At 36.9% G+C, this 16,502-nt stretch overlaps 1 protein-coding gene across 4 annotated transcripts in view; it reads right to left on the bottom strand.

Annotated features, from left to right (window-relative positions):
- Positions 1 to 557: 557 nt before the first annotated feature.
- The window catches only part of Wdr44 (WD repeat domain 44), a 105,439-nt gene continuing 89,494 nt past the window's right edge, over positions 558 to 16,502 (bottom strand). For 3 of the 4 annotated variants that reach the window (XM_039099449.2, XM_063279776.1, XM_039099450.2), the window contains exons 16-21: positions 13,531 to 13,722; positions 13,257 to 13,358; positions 7,084 to 7,199; positions 5,954 to 6,081; positions 4,376 to 4,510; positions 635 to 1,708 (exon numbers count right to left, since the gene is read on the bottom strand). In XM_039099449.2, coding sequence (XP_038955377.1) covers positions 1,614 to 1,708; positions 4,376 to 4,510; positions 5,954 to 6,081; positions 7,084 to 7,199; positions 13,257 to 13,358; positions 13,531 to 13,722 — 768 coding nt within the window. In that variant the 3' untranslated portion in view covers positions 635 to 1,613. Of the gene's footprint in view, positions 1,709 to 4,375; positions 4,511 to 5,953; positions 6,082 to 7,083; positions 7,200 to 13,256; positions 13,359 to 13,530; positions 13,723 to 16,502 lie in introns of all 4 variants that reach the window. The other variant, NM_001100823.1, reaches the window with a different exon arrangement.

The following is a 16,502-nucleotide window of genomic DNA, read 5'->3' as shown; positions in this document are numbered from 1 at the left end:
TCTCAATTAACCTGGACCACTGAGATCTCTCAGACACTGGATCACCAAGCAGGCAGCATCCACCAGCTGATATGAGGCCTCCAACACATATACAGCAGAGGACTCTTGTGTCTGAGTTCAGTCAGAGAAGATGCACCTAACCCTCAAGAGACAGGAAGCACCAGGGAGTTTGGAGATTTGGTGGGGTAGGAGATAGGGACATCCTTGTGGAGGCTGGGGTTGGGAGGAGGTATGGAATAGGGTACAGTCAAAGGGTGGACCTGGAGGGGGATACAATCGGGTTTAAAAAAAAAGATTAAATAAAATTAAAAAAAAAAAAGAAAAAGAAAGAAGGCAGTGCAGGGTAAATCCAAGAGAGATGACAAGCAATCAAGTAGAAACCCAAGAAAGCTTAAGTTCAAGGCCATGGTGGATTAAGTAGGATATGATGGTGACTGCTCAGGTCTGTACATACTGGAATGAAATGCAGAACATGTGAGCATAGATGACAGTAGAATTATACTTAGAAACAGTTTTAAAGGCATGTAGCTAATGCATCATAACTTAAGAGATTTAAAGTCTTTTTAAGACAATAATTTATTTTTCTTGCATCTCTTGATTTACTAAAGTCATCTGAAAATAACTCACCTTTAACAAGTGTTGATGACCAACTTTAATGATACATATTTCAGTTTCAGAAACATATGCAAACCATCAACAACATTACCAGGGTTCCATTGTCCCAGATGTTATTTCATTGGTACATTATATTGATATTTACAAAGCCTTTCAAATTCAACAACACAAAACAAAACAGCTTAATTTTTAAAAACTACAATGCTTTAAAAAAATGTAAACAGTTCATTTTTACATTATTGTAAAAAAAGAAGACTCACTCCTTAATGTGGCTTATTTTTAAGTGAGCAAAGCCTGGTGCTCATGGATAAAGAAAAGAATTCTTTACATAGAAACATTGTGCTCCAGTGTTGCAAAGAAAAAATTATATTTATATATATATATACATATATATATATACACTTACAAAGTAAAGAATAAGTCCACAATTTAGATCACAAAAAAATATTGTCCCCAAATTGAGAAATTTATAAAAAACCATTTACATATGGTTATTGACCTATTGAAAACCTATATAACATTTTCAAAACAATAATTCAGTCAAAAGATACATTTCTTAAAAACGAAATTTTGTGCAAAGAAACTTTTTAGAACTAAAAACAAGACCACCTCACCTAGTAGGAGGCCAAAAGAGCCACCAAAATAATTTAACTTTGTTAGATTTAGTGCATGTAACCAAAAGGCACGCACATGTGATTAATATATTAATATCTTTTCATGCAGAAACCTGTGCATGTTTATAATTATATAACAAAACATCAACATAATAAAACATAAACTCTATGCTTGGCAATGTTAATCTAGCCACATTCTTTTCTAGTCTATCAGTCTAGGAGTTCCTAGATCACTAACACTGCCTCTCAAAAAATATATATTATATTTGAACAACTTTCAATAAAAGCTAAAAAAGGATGTTAGCCTTAAACACTATAATATTTTTCTCATTTCTGATACATATAGAAACTTAGTGATATGTTTATTTTAAATATAATTTCAAATTAAGATACAGTTTTCCTTTTGTTAATAAACACTTTGATTGCTCCAGTAAAATCAGCAGAGAGAAGAACTTCTGTGTTATCTGTCTTCACGATACCTAAAAAGCACAGAAAAAGTTTATTATTAGTTGATTTTAAAGGACCAGGAAGCCTATTGCCAAAATTATATATGTTCATGACCATGTTTCTACCTTTTTTGCGGGGGGGGAGGGAAATCCTCTCCCAACCATATATTTTTCTTTGTTTGTTTTGATTTTTTAGAATTCTTACATCCTATGGTAATTTGCAACTAAAATACACTTCCACTTCACTTCTTCTTAGATGTTCTTTTCCTGTCTTAAGAATGTTACTGTTCTTAGTTACTCAAGGTAGTTTAGGACTCAAAGTTATACATTTCAACCTCAGGATTGGAAGAATGTTACTAGCTAGGCAATCTGTCGCTAAAGGGGGGTCTCTATGGTGATTGATAAGGCTGGCTTTACCACAGACATTGAAACTGCTGTGAAATGAGTACATACATTGCTCTGTGAATGCTGACAGCACCGTGCCTTTATGGTCTGTATTGAAGATCTATATAGCTACAATGAATGGCCAAAATGCTTGCATTTTCATTTGCCAGCTGTATAGAAGCATTTGCCAAACCAATTCCATGTTAACTAGATTATATATAGACTAAAAACTGTTGATGTAAGAAACACTGATTACTTAGGGATAAAAGAATTTAAATTTTCATTGAAAAGTTGGGTACAGGGTGTGTAAGATAAAATGATTTTTCACTGTAGGTTTGTTAATACCATCTGTGAGCCTTTGAACATTGCTTATAATCCTTCTACCATATCTTAAAGGCAAGCAGCACAACAGCAGTAAAGGACTTAGAGACATGAGAAAAGCAGAAGAAGATGAAAATTCTTTATTAAGACTCAACAATAAAGTCTGAGATGTTGGCTGAAGTCTCATCACAAAGTGGGTGAGGCAGGAGTTTGACAAGGTCAGCCTAAAGACATAGTGAGCTCCAGGTAGGCTTGAGTTGCAAAGGGAGACTACACTGTCGTTAATTTTTATTACACGGTATAAACCAGATCACCCCAACCTGGGGTGAGAGTAATATAGAAAACCCTATACTGCCAAGTGTCAGGAATAAAGAAAGAGGGCCACTGGATGTGTTTTGTGGACTTATACCCTAGGTTACTACTTTAATCTTACATATACCTAGACAGATACAAATTTGGAAATAATCTATTAAAATTTGTACACCTCCAAAAAGAATCCAGAGAGTCTATGGGACTTTGTTAATATGGTACAGTTTTGAGAAGGCTTTAAAACAATCTACTACATATTCTCTCCACATAGGCATGTATTAAAAGCTTAATAATCATGATCTGGGTTGAAAGAAGTGCTAGGTTGAACTTCATCCTTGTTTCTAAGAATATTCATCAGACAGAACGGCCCATTAAATAGATGGTACAAATGGCATTATTGGGTCAGTTCATTGAAAGTGCTTAAGAACTTTTCAGCAATCCCTCTGAAAAGTACCCTCTGAAGCCAGGCATGGTGGTACACATCTTCAATCCCAGCAGTCAGACAGGCAGATCTCTGCTGTGTAAGGCCACTCTGGTCCAAAATAGTTAGGGGTATAAACAAAAGCCCTGACTTGAAAAACAAAACAAAACAAAACAGCCCCACATGTATATCCTATTTACTGTTGGGATTTCATGGCTCTCTAAAAGCTCTGCCTGAAGGGCATAAAACTATTAAAAAGTATTCTATGACTGAAATTCCTAATATAAGCTTATTTTCTCTAGTAACTGTCCTACAAATTCATGTTCTTAACCACACCCTTAAGGACCAACACAAAACATTTGATGTAATTGTTTGGTATATTCACTCTTACTTTTGAGCATTTCTTTCCAATTCCTATTCTGAGCATTTCAAATACCTCACATTAATTTCGGCACAGGCATGGGCACTGGCACAGGCACGGGCACAGGCACAGGGAGGCACTAGCAAGCAAATCTCTGTGAACTCAAGATTAACTTGGTCTGCAAAGTAAGTTCTAGGAAAGCCAGAGCTCCACACTAAGACCCTGCCTTAAGACAAATAAATAACTGAAATCACCGCTGATTCGCAAACACATGCTACAGATGACACAAAACTGCAGGTCTGGGAACAGTTACCTATTGCAAGAAGAACAGCATTTGTAGAAAGCTAAAGAACCTTGCTCTCATTTGAATAATTAACTCAGCCAGCAAATGAGTACTGGGCATCAACTAAAAGCAGGCAAGCACTGCACTAGGAGCTGACAACGCAACATTAGCTAAGGCAAAGTCTCTGCCATTGCTGTCTAGAAGAGGCTGATCAAAGCTGTATTTATAAAATTTAATTTTCACTTAAATTTTTTATCGTATCACTTATCCGTGGGGTGCATCTGATGCCGTGTGTAAGCACTGAAGAATACTCTTTTCTTCTATCATGTGTCCTGTGGAGTGAACTCAGGTGTCAGGCTTGGAAGTAGGGGACTTTACTGGCTAAGCGATAATTTTGCTATCTCTTTAGAGAATGCTGCCTGCAGAAATGATGAATTTTCAATTTTCCAAAATTCTTAGATGAATTTAAATGTGTAAAAGTTATAAGAAATATGTCACTAGAATGGTCAGAAATGTATATCTAATGACTGTTATGTTGTACAGAAATTTTTTACATGCAGCAAAATCTTGCCATAGGTAGGTAGGAAAAAAACCAGAACAAAATAAAATATAGGCACCTACCAGTAGATGTGTTATCCAAAACTTCAGCATCTTCATATTTATCAATCCCTTCCAATTTTTCAGACTGCACATCCAAGGATAGCATCAAACTTGGGTTTGGAGCAAAGATGGCTGACGTAACAACTGCATTATGTGCTGGGAAAAATTTATTTCAAGATAACTGAGAAATTTTATACTAAACTTTAAGACAAAATGAGAATATGAAAAAGATATTTTTAAATATATAAGACTAATTTTAAACTCAGATATATTTTCTAAAAACTGTCTCATAGATTCTACTCTTCCATTACTTTTCAAATTTTGGATTAGGATCAATTTTTCTTTGCTATAGAAAATAGAACAGTTAGCAATGAAACAGAACCAGGTATAATTGTTAAACTTCCAATATATCTGTGAAGATAAGGCTGTGCCTTGCTCTAAGTTTTTCCCTGTCTTGCTCTGGGTGGTGTATTACCAAGCAGCATTTGGCTCCATTTTGAATAGAAATGCAGAGACAGGATGACACTGCATCTTATTTGTACACAAAGACACCATCGCTTGTACAGCACCAAGTACAAGCAAGCTCAGACTGTAAAACTACAAGGGTAGCACTTATAAACTTATCAACATAGACTGGAAGACATGACTACAGTGGCTTATTAAAACTATATCAGAGAAAAAAGAAACAAGCCCCAGACCTTTGTGAATACATCAAGATGTGGGATATGCTTATCTAGCCCCTATAAAAGGACAGGCTTTATCATTTTAATGACAAGGGTTACAAACTTACGGAACTGCAACTTGATCATGTGGTCTACATCAAAAACAGAGAAAACACTATAGTTCCATAAGCTTCAGCACAGCTTAGTCCCCTCTGCTTGAAGTGTTCCACTTGAATTGTCTGTTAGCTGTTTCTCCATCCTGTATTTTCAGAGCTTGGCTGTGGCTTTGGTCTTCTCAGACTCCAGAAGCTCTTCTGTTGTTTTCCTAAATATCTTATCTAACAACCTTAGTGACTCTTTGCATGTATCTGCCTCTGTCCCTGCAAGGCATCTCTGAACTCTGTGACCTCTTTAACTATTTAGTAGCCACCTATATAAACTACTAATTATTGTGTTTTATGCAGTGTGTGGTTTGAAACTTAACTATTAGTAATTAACATTGGAACAAAAGAGCCAGTGAGATGGTCCACTTGGTAAAGGTTCTTGTTACAAGTCTACCAACCTGAGTTTGATCCCTGAAACCAAGTTTTAAAAGGAAGGAGAACACTTACTCCACACAGCTGTCCTCTGGCCTCCACACTTACACAGTGTCATGAGGAATGATACCTCCCACACTACTCCCACACAAGTAATAATTCTTAAAACTTGGGATAAAAGAAATTGTGTTGGCCAGTGGCCAGCTACTAGAGGAAACTGGGACTTCTTGGGAAATTGCAGCCAACAATGTCTTAACTTATGAATTTATTGTTATTCTATAAATTCTGACATAATGGAAAGACATAAATATGTCCATCTATGTTTCCAGCATAGTGATATCTCAACAAATATCTACTCCTTTATAATAATGCACATATATATGTAAGCTGCATTTGCTTACCTTTAATACCTTCCCAGAAGTCATTACGATCTCTCCTGACTGAAGTAAACTTGCTTAGGTCATGGTAAGTACTCCAGATATAAACATATTTATCTTCTGAACCGCTAACGAGGTAAGTAAAGTCATGGCTATATTTGAGCAGGATAGGTCAAAAAATAAACAGAAAAAAAAATCAAGGTTTCCTTCTATCAGTGCTTCCTGATTATAGATATCTACAACAACACCTGAAGTAAGATTGTGGAGAACTAAAGCCATCTCTTATTCTGGATTCTGAATGTGGGTTGATGATGCATAACCAGGTTTTTTGGATGATGTCTGTTCGTTGGTACTTATTTGTTCTAACACTATGATGATTACTATACTATCTCTGGGGATAACAAGGCTAATATTTTCAGACATTGGAATGTTACCTATTATTCACATTTCGGACATTAATTATTAATGCTGCGGACCCAATCCAGAGCCTCATCCTGCTAATCAAGACTCTATTAGCTTTAGAATTTTCTTCAAAGCCCTGGTACCTATGATGTTGGTTAATCCATTCTAGTACTAGTGACTTAAGGATAGCAAAAGAAGCCAACTGAATGGCTGGGTAATTACGGGGGACTTTAAGAAGAAAATAATGAGTTTTGAGAAGAGTTGAAAGAAGGATTAGAAAGAAGAAAGCTAGGCAGCTAATCCTATCTCAGGAGAGCTTACAGATCCCAAATTAAGAGTTCAGATAATGAAAAGCAAAGGTGTAATGACAAGGTACTTTGCTCTAAGGGTGAGAAAATGCTCTCTTAGCTCGTGCACCTAAAGGGATCAAGATAATATGTGTGTAGTAGTGGTTGTCGGGTGGGTTATATCTTAATGGCTTACACAAAAGTTCAAATGCAAACATTCTGGGGCTAAAAATCTTCTATGCATGTCTCTCACAACTATGATTCTAAGTTAATTATTTAATGTGTGTTTTGCTTTCTTTATTTGTAAAACAGGGATAGTTTTCTTACTTACCATATAGGTAGGGAAAGTAAGCAATATATGATGATGATACTGTGTAATACCAGTTATGAATAAGAACCTCATATAATGAAAAATGAGGAGTGAAGAAGTGTCATACTTTTGGGAATTTCTCAATGCCAATTTACCTGAAACTTGCTTTGATCTGGCTGCTGCTATTGACATAACCCTTATACTTCATGGACAGTGATAGGTCTCTCAGATCATACAGTCTGATTCTGGAGTCATTTGAGGTTACCAATATCTAGAAGTAAATCAAAAGCAAAGTTAAAAATATCACATTTTAACGTAAATTAAGCCATAACGCCAAAAGAGTATATTACACATAAACTAAGTAAACAGCAAAACTACAAACGGCAATATTATCCATTTTCTTGCCCAGTTTTAAAACTAACTTTCAAGAATCCATACACTCCACAGTTCTCTGTGCCCAAAACCCATTGGGGAAAGACCTGGACTCTCAGGAGTGAGGACAATCCTGAGAGCTCAGAGGATACCTCCACTTTTGCTCACACTCCTGGCCCAAGAGGAACCGGGCTGGAACCCTCTGGACACAGGAACCTAGGAGCAGTCAGGGAGAGGATACTTGCGTTTGCGGTCTCTGCCTGCTTCCAGAGCTGAAAAGCAGTTGATAGGAGCACTAACACACTTGAGAACAGAGGTAAGACCAACTCATCTGCTCCGAGGGACCTTCCTGGAGTTATCAGGACAAACAAATCCAGGAGCATTCTGAGACAGGATTTCAGTTTGTGCCTGCCCCCGGAGCTGAAACAGCCCCACAGCTCTCTGTATCCAGATCACCCTGGGAGAAAGCCAGTCTCCAAGAATGCTGACACAGGCGTAGAGGAGGGTCAAGCCACTGCCAGAGACAGCAAGACCAGCTAACACTAGTGACAACCAGATGGCAAGAGGCAAGCCCCAAGAACCTAAGCAACAGAAACCAAGACTACTTGGCATCATCAGAACCCAGTTCTCCTACCAAAGCAAACACTAAATATCGCAACACCCCGGAAAAGCAAGATTTGGATTTAAAATCACAACTCATGGTGATGTTAGAGGACTTGAGGAAGGAAATAAATAACTGCCTTAAAGAAATACAGGACAACACAGGTAAACAAGTAGAAGCCCTTAAAGAAGAAATACAAAAATCCCTTACAGAATTACAGGAAAACACAACCAAACAGGAGAAAGAATTGAACAAAACCATCCATGATATAAAACTGGAAATAGAAACAAGAAAGAAATCACAAAGGGAGATAACCATGAAGATAGACAACCTAGGAAAGAGATCAGGAGTCATAGACACAACAAGCATCACCAACAGAATGCAAGAGATAGAAGAGAGAATCTCAGGGGCAGAAGATACCATAGAAAACATTGACATAACTATCAAAGATAACGTAAAACGGAAAAAGCTCCTAGCATAAAACATCCAGGAAATAGAGGACACAAGGTGAAGATTAAACCTAAGAATAATAGGTAGAGAACCGAGTGAAGACTTAAAGGGCCAGTAAATATCTTCAACAAAATTATAGAAGAAAACTTCAATAACCTAAAAAAAGAGTTGTTCATAAACATACAAGGAGTCTGCAGAACTCCAAATAGATTGGATCAGAAAAGAAACTCCTCCAATCATATAATAGTCAAAACACCAATCAATGAATGAATATTAAAATCAATAAGGGAAAAAGGTCAAGTAACATAACATATAAAGGCAGAACTACAAAAATTACACCAAACTCCTCACCAGAGACTAGGAAAGCCAGAAGATCCTGGGCAGAAGTCGTACAGACACTAAGAGAACACAAATGCCAGCCCAGGATATTATATCCAGCAAAACTCTCAATTAACATAGATGGAAAAACCAAGATATTCTATGACAAAACCAAATTTACACAATGCCTTTCTCCAAATCCAGCCCTACAAAGGATAATAGATGGAAAACTCCAACACAAGAAGGAAAACTACACCCTAGAAAAAGCAAGAAAGTAATCTTGCAACAAATCCAAAGGAAGAGAGATGCACAAACAGATTTCCAACTCTAAGATCAAAAATAACAGGCAACAACAGTCACTATTCCTTAATATCTCTTAACATCGATGGAATCAATTCCCCAATAAAAAGACATAGACTAACAGACTGGATATGGAAAGATGACCCAGCATTTTTGTGCATACAGGAAACACACCTCAAAGACAAAGACAGATACTACCTCACAGTAAAAGGCTGGAAAATTTTTTCCAAGCAAATGGTCCCAAGACACAAGCTGGAGTACCCTTTCTAATATCATGTAAAGTCGACATTTAAACAAAGTTATTAAAAAGATAAGGAAGGACACTTCATATGTACCGAAGGGAAAATCCACCAAGATGAACTCTCAATCCTAAATATCTATGTTACAAATGCAAGGGCACCTAATTTCATAAAAGAAACCTTACTAAACTCAAAGCATACATTGCACCTCACATAATAGTGGGAGACTGCAATACCCCGCTCTCATCGCTGGACAGATTATTGAAACACAAACAAAACAGAGACATAGAGAAACTAACAGAAGTTATGAACCAAATGGATTTAACAGATATTTATAGAACATTTCATCCTAAAACAAAAGAATATACTTTCTTCTCAGCACCTCATGGTACTTTCTCCAAAACTGACCATATAATAGGTCACAAAACAGGCCTCAACAGATATAAGAAGACTGAAATAATCCCATGCATCCTATCACCACAGACTAAGGCTGGTCTTTAATAACAGCAAGACTAACAGGAAGCCCACATACACATAGAAGTTGATCAACTCTACTCAATGCTAACTTGATCAGGGAAGAAATAAAAAAAGAAATCAAAGATTTTTTATAATTTAATGACAATGAAGGCACAGCATACCAAAACTTATGGGGCACAATGAAAGCAGTGCTAAGAGGAAAACTCATAGCTCTGCTCCAAAAAGAAACTGGAGAAAGCATACACAAGCAGCTTGACAGCACATTTAAGATCTCTAGAACAAAAAGAAGCAAATAAACTCAAGAGAAGTAGACAATAGGAAAGCATAAAACTCCCAACCAATAAAAGCTCAGGACCAGATGGGTTAAATGCTGAATTATATCAGACCTTCAAAGAACACCTAATACCAATACCAATACGGTCCAAACCAATACGGTCCAAACATAGAAACAGAAGGAACTCTATTCAATTCCTTCAATGAAGCCGCAATTACACTTATACCTAAACCACACAAAGACCCAACAAAGAAAGAGAACTTCAGATCAATTTCCATTATCAATATTGAAATATAAATACTCAATAAAATTCTCGCAAACCGAATCCAAGAACACATCAAAATGATCATCCATCATGATCAAGTAGTCTTCATCCCAGGGATACAGGGATGGTTCAATATATGAAAATCCATCAAAGTAATCCAATAAGTAAACAAACTCAAAGAAAAAAAACCTACACGATCATCTCATTAGATGCTGAGAAAACATTTGACAGAATTCAACACCCCTTCATGGTAAAATTCTTGGAAAGATCAGGAATTCAAGGCCCATACCTAAACATAGTAAAAGCAATAAACAACAAACCAGAGAATAAACAACCTAAATGCAGAGAAACTTGAAGAAATCCCACTAAAAGCAGGGACTAAACAAGGCTACTCACTCTCTCCTTATGTACTCAGTATAGTACTCAAAATCCTAGCCAGAGCAATTAGACCACAAAAGGAAGTCAAAAGGGATACAAAGTGGAAAGGAAGAAGTGAAAATATCACTATTTGCAGAAGATATGATACTATACATAAGTGACCCCAAAAGTTCCACGAGAGAAGTACTAAGCCTGATAAAGAAGTTAAGTAAAGGGACTAAGTATAAAATTAACTCAAACAAATCAATAGCCTTCCTCTACTCAAAGGATAAACAGGCTGAGAAAGAAATTAGGGAAATGATACCCTTCATAATAGTCACAAATAACATAATATCTCAGTGTGATTCTAACCAAGCAAGTGAAAGACCTATATGATAAGAACTTCAAGCCTCTGATGAAAGAAATTGAAGATATCAGAAGATGGAAAGATCTCCCATACTCATAAATTGGCAGAATTAATATAGTAAAAATGGCCATTTTGACAAAAGCAATCTACAGATTCAGTACAATCCCCATTAAAATTCCACGGCTATTTTTCATAGAGTTAGAAAGAGCAATTTGCAAATTCATTTTGAATAACGAAAAACCCAGGATAACAAAAACTTTCCTCAATAATAAAAGATCTTCTGGGGGAATAACCACCCCTGACCTCAAGCTGTATTACAGAACAATAGTCATGAAAACTATATGGTACTGGTACAGAAACAGGCAGGTCGATCAATGGAATAGAATTGAAAACCCAGAAATGAACCCACAAACCTATGGTCACTTGATCTTTGACAAAGGTGCTAAAACCATCCATCGGAATAAAGACAGGATTTTCAACAAATGGTACTGGTTCAACTGGAGGTCAGCATGTAGAAGAATGCAAATTGACCCATTCTTATCACCATATACAAAGTTTAAGTCCAAGTAGATCAAGGACCTCCACATAAAACCAGAAACACTAAAACTATTAGAAGAGAAAGGGGGCAAAAGCCTCAAACACATGGGCACTGGGGAAAATTTCCTGAACAGAATACCAATGGCTCATGCAGTACAACCAAGAATCGACAAATGGGACCTCATAAAACTACAAAGTTTCTGTAAGGCAAAGGACACTGTCATTACGACAAAATGGCAACCAACAGATTAGGAAAAGATCTTTACCAATCCTACATCAGATAGAGGGCTAATATCAAATATGTACAAATAATACTTGATGCTAGTCTCCAGAGAATAAATAATCCTATGAAAAATAGGGTACAGAACTAAACAAAGAATTCTCAGCAGAGGAACATCCAATGGCTGAGAAGCACCTAAAGAAATGTTCAACATCTTTAGTCATAAGGGAAATGCAAATCAAAACAATCCTGAGATTTCACCTCACACCAGTGAGAATGGCTAAGATCAAAAACTCAGGTGACAGCAAATGCTGGCGAGGATGTGGAGGAAGAGGAACACTCCTCCATTGTTGGTGGGATTGCAGACTGGTACAACCATTCTGGAAATCAGTCTGGAGGTTCCTCAGAAAATTGGACATTGAACTACCTGAGGACCCAGCTGTACCTCTCTTGGGCATATACCCAAAAGGTGCCCCAACATATAACAAGGACACATGCTCCACTATGTTCATCGCAGCCTTATTTATAATAGCCAGAAGCTAGAAAGAGCCCAGATGCCCTTCAACAGAGGAATGGATACAAAAAAATGTGGTACATCTACACAATGGAGTATTAATCTCATGTATCAAAAACAATGACTTCATGAAATTCATAGGCAAATGGATGGATCTAAAAAATATCATCCTGAGTGAGGTAACACAATCACAAAAGAACACACATTGTATATACTCACTGATAAGTGGATATTCCAAATGCTCAATTTACCCAAGATACCCAGAACACATCAAGCTCAAGAAGAAGGTGGACCAAAGTGAGGATGTTTCAGTCCTTCTTCTTAAAAGGGAGAACAAAAATAATCATAGGAGGTAATACGGAGACACATTTTGGAGCAGAGTCTGAAGGAATGGCCATCCAGAGCCTGCCCCACCTGGGGATCCAGCTCATATACATACAGCCACCAAACCCAGACAATATTGCTGATGCCAAGAAGTGCATGCTGACAGGAGCCTGATATAGATGTCTCCTGAGAGGCTCAGCCAGAACGTTACAAATACAGAGGCGAATGCTAGCAGCAAACCACCAAACTGAGAACAGAATCTCCATTGGAGGAATTATAGAAAGGATTTAAAGAGCTGAAGGGGCTTGCAACTCCATAAGAACAACAAGGCCAACCAACCAGAGCTCCCAGAGACTAAACCACCAACCAAAGAGTACACACAGCTCCAACTGCATATGTAGCAGTGGATGGCCTTGTTGGGCACCAATGGGAGGAGAAGTCATTGGTCCTTCCAAGGCTGGACCCCCCAGTGTAGGGGACTGTCAAGGTGGGGAGGTGAGAAGAGGTGGGTGTTTTGGGAGGGGGAACACCCTCACAGAATTAGGGGGAGGGGGAGCGGATAGGAGGTTTATTGAAAGGAAACCGTGAAAAGGGAATAACATTTGAAATTTAAATAAAAAAAATCTAATAAAACAAAAGAAAAAATATCAAATTAAAAAAAATAGAATCCGTACACAGCATGGAGAGACATGGTTTTGAATACTATATAGTACCTTATTTTCCCCAGGTAAAGGTTCAATCCCAGTAATTTTTCTTCCAACCTTGTTCCGCCCTCTAGTAGATCGTACATGTATTTGTGTATGGTATTTCAAGTGCTAAAATAAAACCATAAATTAAAAATATCAGAATTAGAAAAATCCTCCATTATCATATGTTCTAAGTCTCAGACATTAGTCTTTTTACCCTATTTTACAGATAAAGCAAATAAAATCTCCAGATGGTATAAATAGGATAGAAATAAGTTGTCTAAAATCATAAGGGTCTTACCTCTGTATCATAGAAAATACATCTACCATCATATGTCCCAATTACTGCATATTTGCCGTTCTGACAAAAATTGGCAGCTGTGATCAACTTTGTCTGACCATCTACTTCATTCCATAAAGCCACTTTTTTGTCAGGTATGTTCCATAGGCGGAGCTTTCCATCCAATGATCCACTGAGAAAATATCTGTCATCCTAAAAAGGTGGCAAAAATGCATTTATTTTCACATCTGGGAAGATTTAGCTAATTAACTAACACATCCAGTGATTAAAAGTAATGTTCTACAATGAAATCTTATTTGAATAGTATTCGTTCCTATTATTTTCTTTTCATTTTGAAGGCTGCATACTAGGGAGTCAAGTCCTGGTCTCATGCATGAAAGCAAGTGCTCTCTCAGTGAGATACACTTGCATGTAGCCACATTTTAGTTCTTTCGCTAGCATCATTTTGTGCAATAAAATTGACAAAAATTACACATTCCAGCTTTCATGCTGGAGAAACAGAATTTAAATTATTTCATCATATTTTTCAAACTGCTTTTCCAAGATATGGCTGTTAATATAAATGTTTTAGTAAGCATCACATGAAATAGTATCTACAATCAAATAAGTTTAAGAAATTCTGGAGTGCAAAAACTTAAAACAGGATTCTCAGTCTGTATTTTAAATCTCTAAAAGGGATATAATGTGGATAGCAACTTCTAAATTTACTTCACCCTAGACTTTCTTTGAGTATGCCCTTGTTTCCAGGACATGTGTAACACTGGGATATAAGGCTAACACCAGTTACAAAGTACCAAACCTGCGTTTTAGGAACTCTGATACTGAATTGCAGACCACATGTTCTATATTTTGAGGAGCTGCTCAAATCCTGGGCATACAGCAAAGTCAGCAGACTTTTTGATTGTCATAATTTGGTGTACGGAAGGATGCTACCATATAAATAGAAGTGCTACAATACACAGACATGAATGTCAACAGATTCAAGGTGGAAAAATCCTCCATAAATTAGTCCTACCACTCAGCTGGGCTGTTTTGGTAATGTGATGATCACATATTAGGGGATGGGGGAGAGTTTAGTTGGTAAAGTGTGAGGACCTAATTTTGGATCCCCAGCACCCACATATATGATAATGACAGATATCTGTAATTTCAGTACTGGGACTGAGACAGTCAGACCCCTAAAGCTTCCTGGCAAACCAGTCCAGCTAAATTGCTGAGCTCCAGGTTCAGTGAGAAACCTGGTTTCAAAATCTAAGATGAGAGGATATACACACATATTACAGCCACCACTCACATAAACACAAGGATTGCATATTAAAGATCAGGACACTTTCTTCATGTAAGACATTTTTTCTTAATCAGTGCTGAGGCCTTTTATTGATAAATATATATTATGTGATAGACATTTTTGAGGCCATGGTTTAGTAAACTATACTTAGCAACGGCTAGAAAAGCTGAATAAGTGAAAAGTATTTCATCTTTGAATTCAGATTTTAACAATTTTATTTAAATAATAGCTTGTGTCTCCATTCTAGCTATCTAGATTTTATTTTGTTTACAATTTTGTTACTTTTTCCCAGGTAACATTGCAGTATCCTATTATCTAAGAAAATGTTGACATGGCTCTCATCTTCCTCAGTCCCTGTTAAAACCTCCTCATGCCAGTGGAGTTTTGTGAACTATATTTTTAGGTTTGCAAAGAAAATTATAAAGATAATTGAACAGACTTCAATAATAATATAGTATATAGAAATCTATTATAAACTAGTGATTCCTTTCTCTACTGTTACTATAGTAGGTGGAGAGATTTCCTTCAGTGCTATGTATAAAATCCATCCTTCATCTGTAAGGGAAAGGATGAGCAGCTTATTTAGAAAGAATATTCTGCTAGTTTAATAGCTAAAATTAATAGGGTACAAACACAGATCATACCTTTTTAATTAAGTCTTAAGTCTTTTAAGGGTGTAGAATTATTACTGCCTATGTTGTATAGGCTTATCAAAGGACAGCCATTATACTGAGGGGGACAGTTAGTCATTTCTCCTAATTTGAGGAAAGAAAGAAGAAATGCATAAATGACTGAATGTTGTATTAAAAATGGCTATTAAAGACACTGGGATGACCAACCTGACTAGGAAAAGGTGGTCATTCATCAGGCTATGAGAGACAAAGTCAATTTAGACCCAATTCAAGTTCTCCACTTATTTTAATTGGGCCGTAATGGTGGCATCAATGAATATTTCTTCTTGTGCTGACATTTGCAGAAAAAGAAAACTAATTGAGATTTAAACCTTTATGGCTCTATACCATAAAGGCATTAAGACATCTATAATTCCATGTATTTTTACCTTTTGATGAAATAAAATTAATTGCTGTTTGTTTCATTTGCTTCATGACCAAGTTTCATTATATAGCCTACATTACCCTGAAATTTACAATGTAGCCCAGTCGGGCCATATATTCAAAATCATGTTGCCTCAACCTCCTGATTACTGGCATTCCAAGCAAGTACTATCAAACCCAGAGAAGTACTTGGTTTCTAAGTGAAGATATTAAAGGTTTGAACATGAATAAAAAGGATCAACAGTGTGACTCAAGATCAGCAAAGCTTATATGCTGCCTCAACTACTCAAAGGCTAAGGTGAGAGGAGCACTTGAGGCCAAGTTTTTGATGTGAGTCAGAACAATAGAGTGAGACCTGATCTTAAAAAAACCAATAAATAAACAAGATTCAGATTGACAAGAAGTTGCAGAGATGGCTTGTTTGGATAAAACGCTTGCTACCAAATTCAGGAGGACTTGAGTGTTGATTCCCCGCACTTACATAAATGCTGGGTGTGGCAGCACAAATCTGTAACCCAGTGCTGGGTCAGTGGACAAGACATGGGATTCTGAAAAGTTTGCTGTCCAGCAAGTCTAGTCAGAAGAGTGACATCCAGTGAGCAAGACTCTTTTACAGAAAATCAGGTAGA

This window comes from Rattus norvegicus, chromosome X (genome assembly GCF_036323735.1).
Source record: "Rattus norvegicus strain BN/NHsdMcwi chromosome X, GRCr8, whole genome shotgun sequence".
In the NCBI taxonomy this organism is placed as follows: domain Eukaryota; kingdom Metazoa; phylum Chordata; class Mammalia; order Rodentia; family Muridae; genus Rattus; species Rattus norvegicus.
This window is presented reverse-complemented; position numbering and strand designations above follow the sequence as displayed.